Here is a 22,857-nt window from a genome sequence, read left to right as displayed (position 1 = left end):
CTTTTGATAAGGTTTAACTAGAAATAGTCCGAGGATAGTTGGATTACTACTATTATCTTTTACATTTAATGTTCTATGGACTATTGTTTTGGTGGATAAAATAGCTTCTTTATATGGTTGAATAAAAGGGAGGGAGGGAATAAGCACTTTTTTTAGTGCCTACTGTGTGCCAGGCTCTGGGCTAAATGTTTTTTTTACAAATATCATTCATTTGATCTTCACAACAGCTTTGCAAAGTAGGTGCTATTATTATCCTCATTTTACAGTTGAGGAACCGGAGGCAAAAAGACATTAATTGACTTGCTCAGGGTCCCACAACTAGTAAGTGCCCGAGGTTAAATTTGCACTTGACTCCAGGCCCAGCATTTTATCTACTGCTTCAATCGGTTGCCTCAATAAAAGTATCAGGATGTTACATCATCATTAGAAGTCATACTAAATATATCCTTGGTCCAACTGTAATAGAAAATCGAATTGAGATTATATGTACTTCAAGCTATTCTCATATGATTTTGATCTCTTCTACTAGACCTATTTTGAGAGGTTTTTTGGCTCCAAAGAGCTTGAAGATCAAAAGTATTTGGGAAGACAGCTATTAAAAATATTCTTAAGATTTTAAGGATTAATTTTTTATCAAAATAATTGTGGGCAAAATCTTAGTCTGAGATAATGCTCTAGTTTCAGAACAGTTTATTGGTTAAGTCTTCCAGAATATTTTGAAATGTCTGTATTTGTAGAGTGGGGATTTGTCATTTGTCATTCCATGAAAGATAGTGAGCAGCTGATGAATAATTCTAGCCACTGGGTAATGTCTTGCTGGAGAGTTCTATGTTTAAACATTATTATTGTTATTACCTGAAGAAAGCAGGATTACTCTGTTATATTCTGCTTTTGTCAAAATACATCTAGGGCACAGTGTTTTTTAGCTCTGGGTGCCCTTTTTAGGAAGGATATTGACAAGATGGAAAGCATTATCCAGAGGAAAGACTGTGATCCTGAAAGACCTCATTAGAAGTCTAGGTAGAGAAACTGGGTATGTTTAGCCTAGAGAAAAGAAGAGTTGGACTGGGTTGTAGGAAGATAGTTGTCTTTAATTATATAAAGAGTTGTTTTGTGGAAGAAGGAAAAGACTTCATCTGAATTTTCCCTGCTGGGATAACTAAGTGTAACAGGTCTAAATTTCAGAGGGTCAGATTTTAGCACAATGTAAGAAAAAGCTGTTCTGGCCATAAACTTCCCCTCCCAGACTGATATTTTCATGATGGTAAATTAGGTCATCTTTTGTCTCAATTCTTACCTAGCCCTTAGTCATTGAATGGGCCTTGCCTCAGACAAACCGAGGCCTGGGAAAGACATTAATTTAGAAAGGCCAAGGTCATTCACTGCATCATGGGTCATTGTTAGTCATCTTGACTTTTGTTTTGCCATTGGATTTCAATTACTCTGGAGAAGAGAGTCAGGCTGAGGACCTTGCATAGCTCTGCCTCACTTATGAGCTAGTAAAGATATCACCTTCGTGATGTCATTGGTCCTCTTTGAGAATGAAGGATGAACAACACAACAACCAGGGAACCTGAGACAGCAATAAACAATGCATCCACCAGTGAGCCAAGAGAGTTCAAATTTGACATATAGAGTGGATAGGTACCTTTAAAGAGTGTAACTTCTTTGAGGAATAGAAAAGTGTCATGAACTCTACAAACTCTACAAACTCTACAAATGCACTCTCTCTAAGATGCCAGTAGAGAGCTATGCCTTACAGGAATTTCATGAGGATTCTACCAATACAAATCAAGAAAAGGACTTCAGGAGCTATGAGTTTACACTTGGGTTATATGTATTTTCTAAGCTAAGCACACTCTACCCAGAGACCTCTTGCATGTAAGGGGTAAGTAGAATAGTGTACTGTGCACCACCTGCTTTGGGTGAAGGGGTAGATATTTCTATAATAACTATGCTATGCCTGTTTAGTAAATTTCTCTTTATACAATCTAATTGCTATCAATTGGGCTATCAATATTGGGGAGCATACCACATGGGGGTTCAAGACAGTACTAGAATCTCTTCTCCAAACCCTCAGGGGAACCCTGAGGGGAAAAATAGTTAGCCATTCCATAGGGACCTAACATGCCAATTCAACTGAGAGTTGGGGAAAGTCACCCTGGAGGGGTTGCTACACACAGGTGAGTCAAGAGACAGTCTGATGAAACAGACAGGTTAGTTTGAAGTCTGGGAGACAGATCCAAGTTCTGTCTCATATATGTACTTGCTGTGTGATCATGGGCAAGCCACTTAATATTTCAGTGACTTTTGGCACTTTTCTAAGATTATAAATTACAAAGTAGTCATTGATCTGAATTAATGGAAAGAGATTTCATATGAGAGAGTTCCCGACACTAATGAAATCGTAAATCTGGACCCCGCCCTTGAAAAGGAACATTAAACATTTAACATCAAACCTAAGTATAATTAACAAAATTTCCTAATTACTATTTACACTTCAATTAACTAATTTTAACAGATAAAGTACCATAACAATTTGCCAATCACTTTCCATAAGTTCTATCAATATTCTTTGCCCATTCTCATTCATTTTTCCCGTTATATTGTCATAGTTAGTATTTATCCATTATTCTGGTTCTCGTTTTGTTGCTGTTGTTTTATTTTGATTTGTATTATCTCAAAAAGTATTTACAGGTGTTTTTTTTGGTAGTTTTCATATTTAGTGCATTATAGTTTCCATTCCATCACTGTGGCAAAACTTATTTAGCCATTTGAAGGGTCGATTCTACACCATATCTTTTCTGATTACCTCAACTGCTAGTACCCTTTCCTAAAATATTTTGTTATTAATTTATTGATACTCATATATATATTTGTATGTATGTATGTATGTATGTATGTATGTCACAGTGACCAGCCAATGGAATATGTGTGGGGATAGGTAAGGGAACAGGCTCAACCTTCCATGGAAAATAGAGAGGCACTCAATGTAAGTTAGGAATAGGACAGCTTTTCATTTCCTCTACACAAAAATGCTTAACACATAAAAGATTCACAAGTATACATTGACAGCAAAGTACTAGCAATTTATAACTACTATTACACTCTCCTGAGAGGATGATACTTAAAACATCCAAACCTGAAGTATTTTTCAGGATCGATTAAGTGGCATTTCACTTTTGTCTTGGTTCTGGGCTGTTTCTGTGGCCATGTCTATTTTTTTGGCAAGCCAGGACAAAGGCTGGGCTCCTCCTCTCTTTGGTAGTCATCTTCTCTTCCAAGATGTGCTATAGTATTACTGGAGGGAGAACTTTTCCTATACGAGCATCCATGTTAGAACTGGTGTTCAAATATCTATGACCAGGGAAGGAAACAAAAAACTGAAGAGAGTAAAAGAGCTTTGATATCCAGGCTTAGGGTCACCTAAGCTGGTACTGAGTGCTAGGGGTCATGTGCAAGCAAATTGCTATTTCAACTGGCAAACTTAAGCACTTTAATCCTCAAGTTTAATTCTCAACCTCTCTCTAAGTCCAGGAAAAAATTCAAAGAGTTACAAAATAATCAGTGATAGGAAGAAAGAGATGTCTAGAGGACACAGTCATTCCCTTTCAGTTCTACTCAATGGGCAGCTCTTCCTGGTTCAGTGGTCACTGCCATGGGAAGGGAGAAACCAAGGGACCATTTAGGGTTCACTGCATTATACCCAAGGACTAAGTCCTTCAGTACTGAGCACGTAGGGCCCCATTGTGTAAGCACAGAATTTTTTGTAAAGCGCTCCAAACAGAATACATGTTCCCTGGGAAGTATCCAGGTCTCAGGCCTATTTCCACACATGCTCCATGGGATGTCCACAGTCACATTTGTACATGTTATCTTCTATCAACAATAGGTCAAAAGTCTTGCAAAAATCTTCATGTTTGGATGTTTTAAGTATACTTATTCTCCAGGAGAATAGCAGCCATAAATTGATGCTGCTTGTCTTGCCAGTGCACACTTGTGAGTTTTTTGTGTTAAGAGCATTTCTTCTGTATAGAAACTCAAAACCTATCTTAAATATTTATATTTCCAGTAAGTAGCACAGTGCTTGGCACGTAGCATTTTATAAGTTTGATTCTTAATTTACCCTAAGTGGTTATCCCTTTTTGGGGAGACTCAGTACTATCTAGCCCAGCATCGTAAGCTCGAAGGATGTTAAGGATGTGAACCCATTCTGAGGACTTTGGGAGGATGAGAGTCATCTTGGCCATTTATGGCCTTGGGTATGAGTCCCTCCCAGCCCCACCCCCACCCCCGTTGGGTGAACTAAAGGCTGTCCCAGTACGAGTGGCCCATGTGCATTTGAACTCTGAGTTTTTGTTGTGGGAACTTCTAGGGCTTCTGTAGAGACTTAAGACAGTAGCCGCATTCGTCTATCTCAGGGATTAATCGAATTAACCTTTAAGCAATCTTTTAGTTAGCAATCCTGCATTCGGGTCTACGTTCGAGATAAGGATCAAACCAGATAACGTGAAGAGGGAGGCAAGGCTCAAACCCGGGGGAGTCCTGAGGAAGTGGGCGCCTCAGCTGAGCCTAGACAAGGGGACCCCAGGAAAAGAGGGAGAGGCCCTCAAAATTAAATAGAGCGTTTCAGTTCTGAATCTCAATGTAACACTAGCAAGGGGGGAATCCAGATGGACAAAGGCTCATCTACAAACATGGTGAGAGTTTCTGCCAAAAAAATAAACAAAAAACTTTTCAACTGAGTTTTCTTCCATTGCCCCGCTCCTCCCAACCGCCACAGTGACAACTGTCAATGCTCCGCTCCCAAGGAAACGCCCTCCCCCGCCCCCGCTAAAACCGTAAAGCAACTGTCGCAAGACGCCCTCCTCCCCAGAGGGCCTGCGCCGATGGTCCCCGCGCTCCGCCCCTCCAAAGTGTCACGTGACCGGGTCCGGACCGGCTTCCGGCGCGGCGCACGCCTGTGACATTACGCGGGTCCGTCGTCGCGTCAGGGTTGGCCTCCCTGCTGAGGGAGGGAGGGAGGGAGGCGGCGGCTGAGGCTGGAGGCGGAGGCGGAGGCGGCTGTGGGAGATGTGGGGCTTTGAAGGAGATTGAGCCCGTTCCCTCCTCCCCCATATACCGGACACCGGCGCTGTGGACATAGGCTCGCCCTGGTTCCTCGCCCCCGGGGCTGAGGCGGAGACCCGGGCAGGCTGTCCCGCTTGGGCTCGGGCCCCGGCGCCGGCGCCGGCCAGGCCCAACCGCTGGGAACGGAACGGAGCGGAGCTGAGGAGGCCGAGTCGGTAAGAGGAGGGAGCGGCGGGGCCTGGCCAGGGCCCAGGCCAGGACGGCCCCCGGCGCCGGGTGTCTGTCTGTCTATCTCTCCCTCCCTCCTCTGCTCTCCCTCCCCCGTCTCGCCCAGTAATTCTCCGCCCCCTTTGTCCAGACTCAGCCGCTCCCTCCCTTCCCCTTGCCTCCCTCCTTTACCCCCTGCTGAGGTCCCGGGGAATGTCAAACCTGGCAGCCCGGACTCTGCTTTTTCTCCGCCTTTTCTTCCTGCCTCTCTTTCCCCCTAACTTTAGCTGTCATTCCTTGTGCCTTGTTTCTTCGTTCTTCGCGTAACCTTTTTTTACGTGACATCTTTTCCGTCTTGTCTTCCTTGCCCTTTTCTTTCTGTTCTGACCATTCTTTCTCGCCTATCCACATTTCTTCCTTCCTTCCCTTCCCCCAGCCTTCCTTGACTCTCCTCTTGGCTTCCTTCCCTTCACTCCCACAGTTTTCCTTACCTTCCAGTCTTCCTTACTGCCTCCCCCCCCCCTTTTTTTTTCACTCCCTCCTTCTCGTTTGTCTCCCTTCCCACCCAGTCTTGCTGTACCTTCTTCTAGGCTTGTTTGCTTGCTCTACCCTCTCCCACTCCATCTTGCTGTCTTCCCTCAACCTCTTCCTTAGTCCCCCATTTTCCTTGCCTCCCCCTTCTTCATTGTGAGTCCATCCTCTCCATTCTCTCCATGGCTCCCCCACTCCTTTATTCGCTCTTGGGGGTCCACCGCTCATTCCCCTCTTACAGTCTCCCTTGCCCTGTCTTTGTACCGAATATTCTTTAAGGATTCAGTCCCCTCTTTAGACTCCCTTTGCGATACACTCATACTCTTTCCTTTTTTCCTGATTGGTTTGTGTGAAATTATTTGTAGCTACTGCCCCCCCCCCCTTTTTTTTTGTATCCTTGACCTTAATTCATCTTTCTCATGACATCTTCCTACTTTCTCCTATCCTTTAAGTATCTCCATCGACGAGCTGAATTTTTATTTCTCACCAGTGTGGTCTTCATCTTGTTGTGACCTTTGAAAAACTTAGCATGTTACCATTTACTGACTGTTGACGCATCATGTGCACCCTGTGAGGAACCTGACGAAAAGAGTAAAATTATATAATTATGTATCCACTCAAACTTTTCAGGTAGCCACATATGTAGCCACTTCTGCATATATACTTCCCCTGAGTCTCCTTTGGATTTTGTTTTTTTTTTTTCCTAATAATGTAAGTTTACCTTTACTTTTTTTTTAAAGTATTTTTCTTGCTTGGTTTTAAAACTTCTCTTCTACTCTCCCCCAATTTTGAATTTTGAGTATTTAACTATGACTTTACATTTTGTTACCACATATATGGTTTATTTTCCTTTTTACCTGTTGAAAGGAAAGGTGAGAATGATATATTATTGGATATTCTTCCTCACTTTTTGAACTTTTTCCTAAAGAGGTACAAATAATTTTTATTTACCCCAAAGGTAGTAGAGCAATTATTGATCATTCAAAATGATAATTTGAAAATTAAGTATATTAGGTTTTAGAATTTTTCTTTTGCTCTAGCATCAGGTTAACTTTCTAATTGCATTTTGTTTAGGCTAATATAATTAGCCTCAGTTTATATAGCCCTGAGTACATTCTCTAAAAGGAAGATGTGGTAACAAGGAAGCAAGATTAAAAATGAGTAATTCACATGTGGATAATCAAAAGCAGTCTGTTATTTTGCAGTTTTCTTCATCTTGATGATAGAAACATTTTTATTATCAGAGTGGTAATTCTTAAATTGATATATAACGTACACAACTATTCACAAGTTTAAAAGTTAAGCAATTTCCAGTGTGTATTTCTGATCTGAATTGATTGCGAATGCAATCATGCTCACCTAATTCTTTCATCTCAAGTTTTAAAATTAAAATCTTTGCATTATTTGACATTTGCCACTTAAATAGTTGCTAATATGAAACCTTGATTCAAAATTCTTAAAATGTTTAGTGAGACAATTGTACTGTAATTTAGATTGGTAATAGTTGATGTTTTTTGCATGGGTTAAAACCTTTTCAGGGATCAATATAAAGCATTTGGATTTTTTTGTGGCTGATGAACTCCATTTAAAATTTCAACTGGTTCATTTATTTCTTAGTAAATTCCATTGGCATTACTCTTTACCTTTCAAATCAAAAGTAGAATAAATTTTATAACTCAAGTAATTTTTATTCTATGTGCTTTTCCTTCCCTACTCATTTGACTGCAAATTGAACAAACCTATAAGTCAGAGTAACTTTAAATATCCTCTAACTTGTCACTATTGAAGTTCCCAGTTTTATTTTTAAAATATTCTATTTGAATTTTTTTTTGTTTGTTTTCCATACCTATCCTATGCACATCATGTTGGAATCTTAATGACTTTTTTCTCTTGAGGTAGTGAAAAGAGAAAACTGAAGGACAGACTCTCAAGATGAGCAAAAAGCCCCCAAATCGTCCTGGAATCACTTTTGAGATTGGTGCTCGTTTGGAGGCACTGGACTACTTACAAAAATGGTATGAAAAAAATAGACTTTGTTCACCTCAAAGTATTTGTAGCATGTAGTTCTATGTCTTCACTAATTCTGCCCCAATCATTAGATTATTTTTATTTTAAAAACACATGTGAACTTTAGTTTTTTCTTTAAAATAAAAAGTTTAGGTTTAAGATTTTATTGTATTTTGCTTTTTTATATAAAGCTATTTAACAAAACCTGTTTAGGTATCTGTGGCATGGAAACAAACACAATAGGATATGAGGGATTTAGAATGTGTTAAACATGAACTTTGTGGGGCTTAGTCTCTAAAGCTTGCCTTCTCAAGTTTTTAGTGTGTTTTTTTATAAATATATAATTTGCTTTCCTTGGATATATTTTAAATGGGTAGTTATAGTACATTATCTGGGGGTTTAAAGCCATATACATATATGGTCAAAATTATGCTTTTCAAAATTTATGCTTTTCCAAAGTAGTTATATATAATTTGCTCATAGTTTTATGTTCCTGAATGAACATAATTCAGCTCCTCCAGCAGTATGTCCACTTGGCCAGGAGTATGGATTTTACCTTTAGATTACCAGTGGTTAAATATCTTTTTTAGATTATCTAAAAACTGCATGATTCTTTGTGCCCTCTGCCTCCTTTTCTGCCACTCAGCCATTCTCAGTGCAGAAGCAAGAAGGAGATTGAATGGAATTTTTTAATTTTTCTTTTGTTAATTAGTCATTGTGGCCAAATAATTTCATCATTGAATGTCTAGCCTACTTCTGATGCATTTCTCTGATACCTAGCTAGGCTCATCTTTGGAAAACATCTTGGGTTGGTTGCCAGGACCATACCTGATGCTTTTCCATCGTGGTAAAACCTGTTAGATCTTATGCTTTGCTGAGCATAGCCTTTGAGAACCCAGGATTACCTTTACAACATGATGAGGCATTTGAATAAGACTTTGTGAAAGAATGAAGTTGCAGGTAAATGGAAGGGTAATTTATAGGCACTTCTTAAAAAGGCAGAGAAAAATAAGTATTTTTTTTTTTTTTGCATATGAGATGAGGTTTATTTAGAGAACTCTAGAGATTTAGCTAAAACCCATGGAAACAATAACTTCAATAAAGTCAGTGGGATATAAAATACACTCACAAAAATAGTCACCAGCCTTTCTCTAGTACAAAAAGAATCCAATGGAAAGAGAGAAAAAAGATTCTCCTTAAAATAACCAGAATTCATAAAATACCTGGTAGTCTGCTTAACCATGACACACAGGAATTCTGTGTATGCAACTACAAAGCACTCTAGAAATAATGGAAGACTTAAATAATTGGAGAGACATTAATTGTTCATAATTGAACTATGCTAAAATAATACAAATGACAATGCTACTTAACTGATTTTACAGATTTCACTGCCATACTGAGCAGGCTACCTCTCAAAGGATTACTTTCAAGAACCAGACAAAATAATGGCAAAATTCATTTGGAGGAACAAACTCTTAAGAATATCAAGAAAAAATAATTTTTTAAAAGTGAGAAGGAAGGGAACCTAATATAGCAATAGATCTCAAACTATACTACAAACAGTAATCACCAAACTGTTTGGTACTGATTAAAAAGTAGAAAAGTTGTTTGAGTGGAACAAATTTGAGTACACAAGACATGGAAACAATAGAACATAGTATTGTAATGTTCAGTAAACCCAATGGCACCAACTGCTGAGGTAAGAACTCAACTATTTGACAAAGACTCCTGGGAAAGTTGGAAAACAGGCTGGTAGAAATCAGGTTTACATAGAAATCTCACACCTTTTATCACAAGTTCCAAATGGATGCGTGATCTATATCTGTTGAGTCCACCTAAAATAAAAATGGAAGTCACTACTCCAGACATAAGGATTCCTGTGGGTCACACATTGACTTAGTTTTGAAATGTAGTATTAATCTGTGTTTTGTTGTATTTTGTTAAACATACCGCAGTTACATTTTAACCTGGTTCAGGCCGTACATGGGAGTTTTGTGGGCCTGTAATTCATGTTTTCTACCTCTGATGTAGAAATTACAAAAGTTCATAATTGTAGATAAATTAGAGAAGAAGGGAAAGATATTTTTCATAACTCTGGATAGGGTGAGAGTTCTTGATCAAAGAAGGGATTGAAATACTCACCGAAGATAAAGTGGATAATTTTGATTACATGAAATTGAATTAAGAAACAGTTAACTACAAAGAAAAAAAATCTTTGCAAAAAACTTCTCTGTGAAAGGTCTGCCATTCTGGATAGATAGGAAATTGATACTAATACATGAGAACAAGAGCCATTCCCTAGTAACAAAGGATCAAAGGCTATGAACAGGCAGTTCTAAATTAATGAGAAACATCCACATGAGAAAAACAAATGCTCCAGATATTTAATAATTAAAAGACTGGAATGTTCTACCTCACCCCATCATATTGGCAAAGATAACAGAAAAGAAAAATGGCAGTTGTTGGAGGTAGAGGGACTATGAGAGGGCAGATACACTAATGTTGTGTTGATAGTGCTATGAATTGTTCCAGATATTCTGGAAAGCAAGTTGGAACTATATTCTAAAAGTCACTAAATTGTACTCTTTGGCCCAGCAATAATGCTGTTAGGTAGTATTGGTGGGTCAAAGGGTATGCACAAAAGATCTCCTTAGAAAGATCAAAGGGAGAGGAAAGAGACTCAGATGTACAAAAACGTTTATGGAACTTTTTTTTTTTTATAGCAAAGAACTAAACACTAAGTGGGATGCATTTTCAGATACCACTAGTGTGTAAATTTGTTTGCTGGATTATACCTGTTTGTTACAGGGGAGGCTTTTAATTTTGGGAGGGAGGCAGAAAATTGTGAGTGCAGTGAGAAAGTAGTTACAGTTTAGAAAAGAAAGGGAAGAAAAGAGCATGAAAAAAAATTTTAAAGTACATAGAAGAGAGCACAATGAGGTTCAGAAGAGGACAGACAAATTGGGAAGTTTCAATATTAAGTCTAATATTTACTTAAAACAACAAGATGTAGGTTGAAGAGAGTCAATTTCAGTCCCTTTTTCTGTTCCTTATTTTATAAAAAATTACTGTTGGGTGCTCAAGTTCATAATTAAAAAATAAAGTTTACTCCAGAAAGGCACAGAAAGGAGATGGTTGCATTGGTTATATCATATGCCTGAAGGCAACAAGAAATATTATTTCATAGGACATTTGGTCACCTCATACTGTAGTGCTTAAAGTATTAGCAAAATGACAGCTGTGAAAACAAATATAGTTTGTACACTGACATGTATTGAAAAAGATGAAGAGATAGAGAAACTACAAAGATATCAATAAGACCTTCCAAATTAAATCGTACACTTTAGGTAAGGATGGTGAAAAATGTATTTGAAGGTGTAGGTTAAGAAGAAGGACTGAGAGAGGACAAATACTTAGACTTCACAGTAGAAAGCTCGCACATTTACATCATGAATGCTTCAGAAAATAATGTCATTATGTCAAGCACCAAATCATGAAAAATGTTTTAATAGATACAGAAAGACTCATTTGTATGGGAGTCATCCTTGAGTCAGCTGTCTGTGTGTAGTTAGACCACTGACTTATTTGAAAAAAGATTAGAATAACTAAAAATCAAAAAACTAGAAGAGTAACAACAAAAATATAGGATACAGTTGACCTCACTCAATCCTGAGCTTTTCCAATGATTAATAATGAAAAATGGATAATAGACAGCAGAAACAACATCACCACTGATAATTATATACACACTTTTAACTGATATAAATCAGTTATCGTAACAGAGTAGCCAAAAGATCTTAAAAAGTGCCTTAGCAGTCATTGCTAAGCAAGAGCAATGGCTACCCAAGGCAGCACCGGTTTAGAATATAAACTTGTTTGTAAAGTTTTACTCAAAACGTATACAGATGAACAGGAGTAATAAGACCTCATAAAGCAGAGAGAATCATTAGATTCTCTCTTTAAACTGCATTAAAGTAAGCTTTGTTAACTGATGAAGCAAAGTCATGCCAAGGACATTTAAGGATGAAAATGGAAGGAGTAAAACAAGAACATTGGAAAAGATGTGCAAAGTTTTTTGTTTCTTATTTTGTTCGTTTTTAGCAGACTTTTCATCATCCAATCCAACAGAGCCACCATACTTAGACTTTAACATCATAGTCCCCCATATGCTTATAGAAATGGTAGAAATGGCTTCGAAGTAAATAAATATGGGAAAAACCCTGGACTGGACAAAATCTACATTGAAGAAATCTGTATTGGAGCTGATAGACACAATTGTGTGGGCACTGAAGAATCAGTTCACAAAGTATCTAAGGGGTATGACCCAAAGGTATGGGGGATAACCAACAACTCAGATCTTATTAATGAAAAGAAGATGACTAAAAGAACATCAACAACTACTGGCCTATATGCTTTCTTTCCCATCTATATAAAATCTTTAATATTGATCTATACATGTATTAAGGGTATTCTTGATGAGCGTATGTAAATAGGAAACTGCAAGGGTTTTACAAATTATATTCTACAAAGGAATACGTGTTTACTTGCAGATGATTGAAAGGTGTAGAGAATGCAAGACCCACTGTGTTCATTGTTAGTTGATTATGAAAAAAGCTTTTGATTCTGTAGAGCAAAACACTTAAAGATTGCTTTCCAATAAAGTCCTCCCTCCCTTATATCCAAATTTTGAAGGTTCCTTCAATGAATAATGGAATGATCAGAATAATTTTGTCTTACAACCCTCTGATCATAAACATTTGGTTGAGGCATAAAACAAGGGGTGTTCTCAACAAAAGTGCTCACCGTTATGATGGAGGGGAATGTGTTGGCAACCAAAAATGGTTATAATATAATATAATAATATAATAATATAAAAATGATTATAAACTCTGCCCTCCTAATACAGGGAACTAGTTAGAGAGACCATATTAGAGAGGGCTTCTTTGTGGATGATGAGGTCCTCCAGATGCTTCTTTTTAACAGACAACATTGTGCTGATTGCATCAAGCCCTGTAACATTGCGTGGCTTCCTGAAAACACCTATCATCACTCAAAAGAGTTAGACCTTAGCTTCTTCACAGGGAAGACCAAATTGAGTGAAGTGTTTATTTCCCAAGTCATGACATGCATTTGATTAGACTACATAGAGAACTTGGACGATCTATAGTTATATCTGTATATTTGGGACAGATGGTATGAATGGACAGGTAGTTGGGTCCAGAATTAAATGGAAAGAGTGGGCTGTGCTGTCTTCAGGAAATTGTGGAGTTCTTTTAATGATCCCAAAGTTCTCCCCCAAACAGTGAGTCATCTTTTAAGTACCAATTATCCTACCTGTTTTGTATAACCTTAAGACCCTGAACACAACTGTATCAAAAAAAAAAAAACTCTCTCTTAAAAATTCTTAAAAATTAGTATCACACTGAGAGCAATAGAGAGGCTCATATGAGTGAGCAGGCTACAATGTATAACCAATTGGGAACAGAAGAACAGGATTAAAAAATGCTGTCAGGGAAATTTATGGTTGTAAAAGAATGTGAGTCACATAATGAACGGGCATGGCAGGTTGACAGCCCAAGTACTCCACTGATAACTTTATGATGTCATAAGAAAGCAAGGAAGACCACCAACATGTTAGTAGATCCCTGTATAGTGAACTCATGGGAGAACATGGATGACAGTCACATAGGACAGGGTGGTATAGATGATTTGTGATTTGTATCACTGAAGGAAACATCCAATTCAGTGATATTCAGTACTCATTTGGATATTTGAATGAACATGAACATAAAATGTGTGCCTTGTCCATTAACCAGATTGCTACAGTAGAGCTTAACACAAGGAATAGTTGAGCTCTTTTTGAGTGGGGAAATAGAAATTTAGTATTGCCAGTGCTTCATTTGGAACCTCATTTTTTGGTAGCTTATCTATGGTTATCTTCTTTTACGTTAATTGCTGCCTGAGTTGACATCCAGGAGGTGCACTATTAATGGTTATTTAAATGTGCTTAAATATAACATTTCAGCTTTTGTTTATTTTTTGTTTTGGAAAGCACTTTGATGGTCAAACATTCAGACACAGTTGCATCAGGAAATATTTGAAACAGGGTAAACCTTGCATCAGTCTTAGAACTGCCATATTCCTTGGAGAACTGGCTTTTAGGGAGCTGTTGAGTAGGGGGAATAGGAAAATAGGTATCTTATCTACTTTTGAGTCAGTTCATATTATCTATCTATTGTTTTGTTTGAAGTTAGTTTTGGAGCCTGTGAGTATACCTGTAGCTAAACATGAGTACAGAAACATGCCTGAGCCAAATGAAAATTATATTTAAGTTATTTGGTCGTTTATGTGGTTCATGTTTCAGTTTCCCTTTACTAATACAACTCATGACACTTGGATTGTATTATGAAAGCTGATATGCTTGTATTCCCTGGAGTACCATTTTATTGTTGATATTTGATAATAAGAGTTACCCTGTTTTAGTTTAGTTAGTAATTGGCCATCGTTGATATCTCTGTTGTTCAAGATAATAACATTTTACCATAGGAGGAACTATTACGTGTGATAGAAAGGAAATCTGTACACATCTTATGAAAATACTTTAGATTATAATACTCACTACATGACAGATTTGACATGTGTCAAATTTTGCAGACTATCTTAGTGTTCAGAATTTAAGGAATATTTCTTCTTTAACCATGTTTTCAGAGTCTCAAGCTACACAAAGCATTTTCTTTACAATACTGGCAGGTAGGTAGTACAAGAGTTAGAATTTGTTTTATAGATGAAAGAATTGAGGTTCTAAAGAATTAGGACTGGAATTGGATTTTTCTACTATACGATGTTGCCTGCAGCTTGTAAAAAGTGAAATGATTCTCATTAGTGTTATCCTCCTAATAATCCCCAGAGGAAAAGATTTACTACTCATTTAGCACTATGGCAAAGTTACAGATTACTTAGCAACATAATTAGCTCCTAGTCTTGGGAGAGCAAATGGTGTTATTTGTATTTTTCTTTCTAATACTGTTTATATCATTAATTTTGCATTGGTGTATATTCACTTTTGGTGCCCAAATATTTACTGAATAAAAAGTAAAAAATTGTTTTAGTTGGGAAAGATTTTTAAAAGGACCAAAAATGAATGCGTTTTAAAACCAACTTCTGAAGTCAATAGCTATTTTATGTTAGTTAGATTTTGTATTTAATGGGGTAAGGGTGAAAAAAGTATTGACTAAACCCAAAATTATTTTATAAATTTTTCAGGAAGTGGAATTGTTAGTAGATTTTGTGTAGGATCATTAAAATTTATGCCCTTAATGACGTTTTGTTTTATTTTAACTACCCAGTCATTTTAACTGAATATAAATAAACTAGTCGAAATAATAATAGCTAAGAATAATAAAGTAAAAGCCTAATTGTTTTCGTTTTTATGTGATCATATTGTCCAGTCCAGGTTTGAGTTGTACAGAGTAACCTTTCCAGAATTGGAAGAGACCTAATATGAATGATTTGTTAGTTACTGTTAGCAACAACTTTAGTCAACGTAGTATTATATATATGGCTAACTATTTTTTTTAACCTTATGAATTTTTGGATAGATTTTATACTTTGTTTTATAATTATTCAATTCACAAATATAATTTTGTCAGTATTTATATTTTTAAGTAGAGTTCCATATGTAATTATCCAGTTGAAGTCAAAGTAACACTTTTCTCGATGTGAATTTGTTACTTTATGTCAGCAATTTCAAATGAAATGACTTGTTCACAGAAAGCACTTAATAGATGTTTGCTGTATTGAGTAAAATAATTCTTATGCTTGAGTGATAGTAAAGTCAAATAACTAACATTCTATGCTGGATGTTCATCTAATCATTAAGACGTGATTTCATGTGAGACATAAAAGAAATTCTGTGTCATTTTCTTTATTTTTGTTATGTACTATGTTTCACTTGATATTATAAATTGTTATTTTACATAGTAGCTTCACTAGCAATAAAGTATTTGAACCCTGAGGTATTTTGCCATCTTTTAAGTAGCAACAAAAGTTAGATTATCTAAATGTCTTGAAAAAAATTGGTTTTCCCAGTATTTTTTTTTTTACTTTCTATTCTCAAAACTATACTGTATAGTAATCATTTCAGATTTGCTAATGCAACTCAACAACTGTTTTTAAATACTTACTGTATTTAAAAGCACTATTTTAGGTATTGGGGATAAAGAAATTTAAGATATGCTCCATCTCTTCAGGGTAACTGTAATATATTTAGTTGAGGGGAGATAAACTATACTACCTTGTATTAAGAAACTTTATTTCTAGATACATCTTTCATATAGTCAACCCTGAAAAAAAGAGCTACAAACCCTGTTAGGCATAATAGTACTGAAGATCCTAGTACTATTCATCAGTAGAGGGTTTTAAGATTGTAGAGAAGGAAAATGTTCTCTATAAGAAAGATAAATTTTAAGTTCAAAGGACAGAAAACTTTCAAATTCTTAAGCTTTTTAAATTTTAGGATAGATTTAATTTAAAAATCTGTTTGAGGTAACAAGTAGAAAAAATTGACTAAGTTAGGTTTTTTACCTTGTTGCTTCATCTGACCTTACCGTTTATTCTTCACAACTCAGAAGGAGATGCCAGCGCTATATTTTAAATTTCAGAGAGTGATTTGCTTTTAATATTTTGAGATGTTTTATAGTGAAGTCTGAAATTTTATTGTGGCTACAACAGTTTATCAAAGATAATTGAAGCAGATACTTATGAAGTAGTTGAGGTAATTCAGCTTCAGTTTGAAGGGTTAATCTTGGGTCATTGAGGATCCTCTGACTGAACAGTAAACTTCAATGCCTCTTGAGGATTTTAATTTATATTTCCTAAGTGCATTAATTTATTCTAAAAACATCCAGCTTGAACTCTCTCTCAGTCTGACTAAAGACTCAATTATTTAACAGAAACAAATTACATGTATAAATATATCCATACATATCACCTATCTTTTTTTAATCTTGATTGCCCCCTCTACTGCCACTTATTAAAAGCTGTTGAAAGAGAATCAGGAAAAATAATTGCTTTCAGGACACAACAAAAGATTCTGATGCGTACTTATTAATATGTAGACTTGAACCAAACGATATTTAAGGTCCCTACAGTTTTCAGCCTTTGATCCTGTAATTCTTTGACCAAATAAGGTAACAGTGTGATGAAAATGAAGAAGGCAGAAACCCATTAAAATATTTTTGAGTTGAAAAATAATCCAGCATGTTATTGCTTTTAGTGATGGCTCATGTACTCCTTATCATGTAGGGGAAGTCCATGGTTCTATCTGACTTTAAGATAAAGAAAATAATTATATTAAGTCTTCTTTAGTGGTGGTCTGAATTCTGATGTGTCCTTATTTTAATCAAAATATTCTCTATTGTAAGCAAATTTATGATTTAGAAACTACTCAAGTGGACTTTAGAAAGTATATTACATAAAATTCATACAATTTATGCTTTTTCCACTTTTGCCTGAGTAATTCCATGTAATTTCCTTCCAGTTCTAAACAGAAGAATGAAAAAGATGTAAAGCTGGCAGATGTTTTTGAGCATCGCCAATTAGACATTTTTGGTAGAGTAGTCTAAATTTTGAACAGGCAAATGCTATTTCTACACATTTGGAGATTTTGAACTGGTAATGAAGCATTTGCAAATGTGCATTTTGAAAGATTTACTTGCATAAGACTGACAGCTAGTTGGAGATTGAGGAAATGTGGGCTGAGTAGGAATAAGGAAAGCCTTGTTTAAGTAATAGAAAATATCAGATCAGTTGGTCAGTAAGCATTTAGTAAGTGCCAGGCACCTTCAAACCTAAAGGCATATGCAGAGGATGAAGAAAGAAGAAACTGATTAGGATAGGAAAAAATTTATACAGATATTTAATGCCTATTATGTCCTTAAATTGTCTCTTATGCAAAATATGATTAACAGATGAATGTATAATGGACCCACTAAAAGAGAGGAAAAACAGGCGTGAGTGAGAAAAAAGAAGAAAAGAATGGTCAGAAATAGTGCAGGGCCGGAAATTTTGAGTTCATAAAATAGTTTATCTATCCTTGGCTTATGCAAGATCAATACATTGGAATTTCAGTCTTTTCCAGTAATTCTTTTACTAGAAATAACTTGGAAGTTGAACTTGGTGGCTTATAAAACACACACACACACACACACACACACACACACACACACACACACACCCCTTTTTTTCCTTTTAAATAATCTTTTAAGGTCTTGTATGATCTTACTGGCTGTATTTGCACAATGCCAAATTGAAAAACTGATCTATGTAAGTTTAAAAGTAAAGTGAAAAAAAAATTTAAGTTTAAAAGTGAAATGTGTTGGATATACTTAGCAAGATACTTCTGGAGTGGGACTTGCTTGAATATAAAATGAGTTTCCAGTTATCTTTGTCAGTGAGTAAGAGAAGAAAAACAAGGATTGTTCAAAAATATTTGAATATATTCTGCCCTTGTACTCAAACACATGTATGCACATAGACAAATTCTTAAACTTATGAATGGTCAGTGAATTGATGGTGCAGCAAGAGCCCCTCTCTTGTCTCCACTAGTGTATATGTGTCGTCTTTGATTCAAAAAGGTCCTGCATTACTCGGTGCAATATACAATCATTATTGCTTTAGGGAACCAGAAAATCTCTGCAGAGAAGATGATATTTAGGCTACGCTAAGGGTACTCTTATAAGGAATATCCCTGGGATGGTTCTAGAATCAAACCTTCATCCCCGGGACCTTGGCCATTTAGAATCTGTACCAAAGTGGGATCTATATCATAGTGTGTAGGAAGAAAAGAAGAAATGGGATTCCATTTGCCAAATCCATATTAGGATTAGCATAAAACTATAATATAGTTTTATAGTCTAAGTATATAGTATAACTAGTATAAAATTAATTAGTATAAAACTATCTTAACCAGTGGCAATGCAGTTTATCATTTTTTACCATTTTTTCTGAAATTATTTCATTACTAAAAGAATCTCTCATTTCTTTACTGTCACTGCTTCCTTCCTGAATGCAGATCTTAATAACTGAATATTCTCCAGAGTTGGTTTGGCTGAAGCATTGTTACCCTCCAGCAAAATTCATTATTAACCTTTCAAGAGTTTTGTTCTACCATCAACTTATTCACCATTCAAAGTGTAAGGTTTTGGAGATGGGCTCTGGTCGGCATTATAAGCCATTTCAACTTTGTAGGATCTTCCAGAGTTCAGCACTCATTTGACATAGCCTGTTAGAAACCAGGGTCACTTCTATGCCACAATGGGCCACAATGAGATTTTTAGATTACCATATTATACAAGAAAGAACTTGATTTCTCAGTGGAGAAGCACACTAATAAAGTATTTTCTCCTCTTGTAGGCAACTACACTAAGAGAAGTCCTTTATTTTATTTTGGATAACTAGACAAATTTTACAGAACAATAGTATGTTTTTACTTCGTGGCTACGAGAAGAGTATATTGTATTTTATATTATATTTTATTGTAATAGTTTTAAAATAGCATTTGGTCTTCTAATATTGACTATATAGAAGTAAAATATCATGAAAAAATATCAAATTTTAAGAGACTGAACTTGAAAAAATTGTTAGACTTATAGTTTCTAGAAACTTCAAAGATAATTTGTCAAACCCCATCATTTTATGGATGAAAAAATTGAGGCCCACAGAGGTTAAATGTTTTCTCTAGTAACAACTACCTTGTGACTTAGCTAAGGCTAGCATCCAGTCAGTGAGTTAGCATTTATTAATATTAAGTGCCTACTATGTGCCAGGTACTGTGCTAAATACTTGGGATACAAAGTAAGGCAAAGACCAGTCCCTGTTCTCAAAGAATTCTCGATCTAATGGGGAGACAGCATGCAAACAATTATGTGAGAACAAGATATGTACAAGATGATCTGGGGTTTCAGAGGGAAGGCACTAATATTAAGGGAGACTGGGAAAGGCTTCTTATAGAATGTGGAACTTTGGTTGAGATTAAAGGAAACCAGGGAAGCCGAGAGGCATAGATATGAAAAAGGGAGAACATTCCAGGAATGGTGGACAGACAGTGAAGCAGAGTAGGGGGATGGAGTGTTATATACAAAAAAACAACAAGAGACCAGTGACACTAGATTGCAGAATGTTAGTGGGGAGAAGGTATAAAAAGACTGGAAAGGTAGGAAGTATCTAGGACTCAGTGGTGGGGAATGTGCAGCCTTGAGGCCACATGTTGCCTTCTAGGTCCTTGGGTGTGGCCTTTTGACTGAGTCCAAGTTTTACAGAAAAAATCTTTTTATTAAAGGGATTTGTTCTATGAAATTTGGATTCAATCAAAAGGCCACACTTGAGGACCTAGAGGGCTAGGTAATAAATGGCTTCAATATTCAAACAAAGAGTTTTATATTTGATCTTGGAGATAATAGGGAACAACTGAAATTTATTGAACGGAGGAGGGGCTGGTTTTGTCAGACCCACTTTAGGAAGATCAGTTTGACTGCTGAGTGGAGAATGGATTGGAGTGGGGAGCAACTTGAGTCAAGAAGACTAACTAGTAGGCTATTGCAGTAGTGTAGGTTGTTATGAGAAGGGTACTCCAAGGTGGTTGCCGTGTCAGAGAATAGAAGGCGCATATATAAGTGAGATACTACAAAGGTAGAAATGACAAAATTTGGCCACTTATTGACTATGAGAAGTGACAGAGTAAGAAATTAAGGATGACACCTAGGTTGTGGGGCTGAGTGTCTGGGGGGATGATAATACCCTTGACAGTAATAGGAAAGTTAGGAAGAAGGGAGGATTTGAAGAGAAAGATAATGGATTTGGATTTGGACATGTTAAATTTAAGATTTCTGTGGGACATCCAGTTTTGAGGTGTCCAATAGGAAGTTGGGGATGCAAAACTGGACTTTGGGACAGAAGTTAGAGCTGCAAAAATATATCAGAGAGTCATCTACATGGAAATAATTGTATCCAAAGGAGCTGCTGAGATCATCAAGAGAAACAGTGTAGAAGGAGAAGAGGAGAGCCCAGGACAGAGTCTTGGAGGATCTCTACGTTTAGCAGGAGTCATGAGTGACCTGGATGAAGATCCAGTAAAGGTGACAGAGTAGGAGCTGTCTGACAGGAGAGCCAGGAAAGAGAAGTACCATGAAAACTTAGAGAGACCAGAGTGTCAAGAAGATGATAGTGTCAAAGACTACAGAGAAATAGATGAGGATTGAAAAAAGGGCCATGAGATTTGGCAATTATGAAATCATTAGTAACTTTGGAGAGCAGTTTCAGTTGAATGATAAAGGAAGAAGCCAGACTGAAAAGACCGTAAGAGGGAGATAAGTGAAAGCAGTGATTATTGATACTTTCTCAAATTGTTTAGCCACAAAAGGGAGGAGAAATGGATTGTTGGCTAGGAGACAGAGGAGGATCAAATGAAAGTTTTTTGGGGATGGAGTGGGGACACATGGACATGTGTGTAGGTAGTAGGGAAATAGCCACTAACTGCAAACAGGAAAAGTGAAGAATAGTGAGGAAAAAAAGTAGGAGTGATAGAAGGGGCAATCTGTTGGAGAAGACTGTTACTTGTGCAGGTATAGGGGTTTGCCTTTGCAAAGAAATGGGCTATTTCTCCATGTGAAGTGAATGAAAAAAGAGACATTGGAGTGATGTGAAATGAAGCAAGGTTCTCAGGGGAAGAGGAGCTATGGGAGGTTTTGAGGAGGGATGGAAAGGTTTAGAAGAATCATGGTGGTGAACAGTGTACTGAATTAATAAGGCAGTTGTAAAATAGTTTCCTGCTGCAGGGAGGGCCCAGTTGAAATTACATAACATAAATTTGTCATGGACCCAGTAATTACGGTTTTGTGATTTTCTTCAGCTTCATTCACCAGCACAATAAGGAGTGAAGGCAGTGGATAGTGGAATTAATACAAAGCTGTGATTTGGAAGGGACAAGATCTTCAGTGGGGAAAAGGGGAAAGGGACTAGACAGAGGAAGATAGTGTAGAATTAAACTGGTTCACAAAGGGATCATGTGGGGAAGGGAAAAGAATGGTAATTATACAGGATTTGATGGCTTGGGAAAGAACTGAGGGATGAAGTGATTGGAGGATGAAATGAGGACAGAGAACACAGTTTGCAGTTGCAATGCATTAGGGGAGGTGGAATGACCACATTATGATCAGAAAAGGGAATTTTAGAGTTCTTAAACATGATATTTATGGTAGGTGATGGCAAGGTCAAGGATGTAACAAATCCCTATGTGGAACTTGTGGGATGGGTGAAGCCATGGAAAACAGCTAAGTTGAGGAATCTTGAGGTTAGGGTGTTTGAAGAAGTTATCTATATTGTGTGTTGAAGTTCCCTAGTATGAGGGCAGAGGTTGGAGAGGAGAGAAAGATTATGGGCCAGTCACTGAACTCATAGGAAGAAAAGTGTCCTGAAGATCTTTAGTAAACAGATACCAGAATCTTGAGTGGGTCATAAATATGGACTGAATGAAACTCAGAGGAGGATTGATAGGGATAGTAGGAGAGCCTGGAAGTGGCAAAGGGGGAGCAAGGAGTATTTCGATTTTCCACCACAACTGGTGAGTTGATGGGTATGAGTGAATGTACAGCTGGAGCTGGACAGGGTAGCCGGGGAATCTGTGTCATCAGGAGAGACCCAGGTCTCAGTGATCACAGGAAGATGGAAGGAGTAACAAAGGAACAGGTTTAAAATGAAAGCTAGGTTGTTACCTGTGGACCAAGCATTCCAGAGAGAACAGTGAAACAATTGGGTAGCTTTAAAGTGGGATATTGGGGGGTTGGGTCCAGTGGGGATGGGGATAAAGGAATGGTTATTGGAGAATGGAGTTTAAACAATGGCAGTCGAAGAGGGGTTTAGAATCACTGGGATGGGTTAGGTATGTCAGAGTGAAAATATCTTAGTCAATGAAGAATGGGTTCAGGCAGATCTCTAAGTCTGTTATCTGCATTTAGAAAGTGAGCCGGATTTGACTGAAAACTC

The 22,857-nt window shown here is 37.0% G+C and overlaps 1 protein-coding gene across 3 annotated transcripts in view; it reads left to right on the top strand.

Moving 5' to 3' along the window:
* The first annotated feature begins 4,993 nt into the window (after window positions 1-4,993).
* Window positions 4,994-22,857, top strand: part of PHF20L1 (PHD finger protein 20 like 1) — a 125,468-nt gene continuing 107,604 nt past the window's right edge. The window contains exons 1-2 of one of the 3 annotated variants that reach the window (XM_036754040.1): window positions 4,994-5,285; window positions 7,704-7,823. In XM_036754040.1, the coding sequence (XP_036609935.1) occupies window positions 7,741-7,823 (83 nt within the window). In that variant the 5' untranslated portion in view covers window positions 4,994-5,285; window positions 7,704-7,740. The remainder of the gene's footprint in view (window positions 5,286-7,703; window positions 7,824-22,857) is intronic. The other 2 variants (XM_036754047.1, XM_036754054.1) reach the window with 2 other exon arrangements.

This window comes from Trichosurus vulpecula, chromosome 1 (genome assembly GCF_011100635.1).
Source record: "Trichosurus vulpecula isolate mTriVul1 chromosome 1, mTriVul1.pri, whole genome shotgun sequence".
Lineage (NCBI taxonomy): Eukaryota > Metazoa > Chordata > Mammalia > Diprotodontia > Phalangeridae > Trichosurus > Trichosurus vulpecula.
Note: the sequence above shows the minus strand (reverse complement) of the source record. Positions and strands in the feature narration are given on the sequence as shown.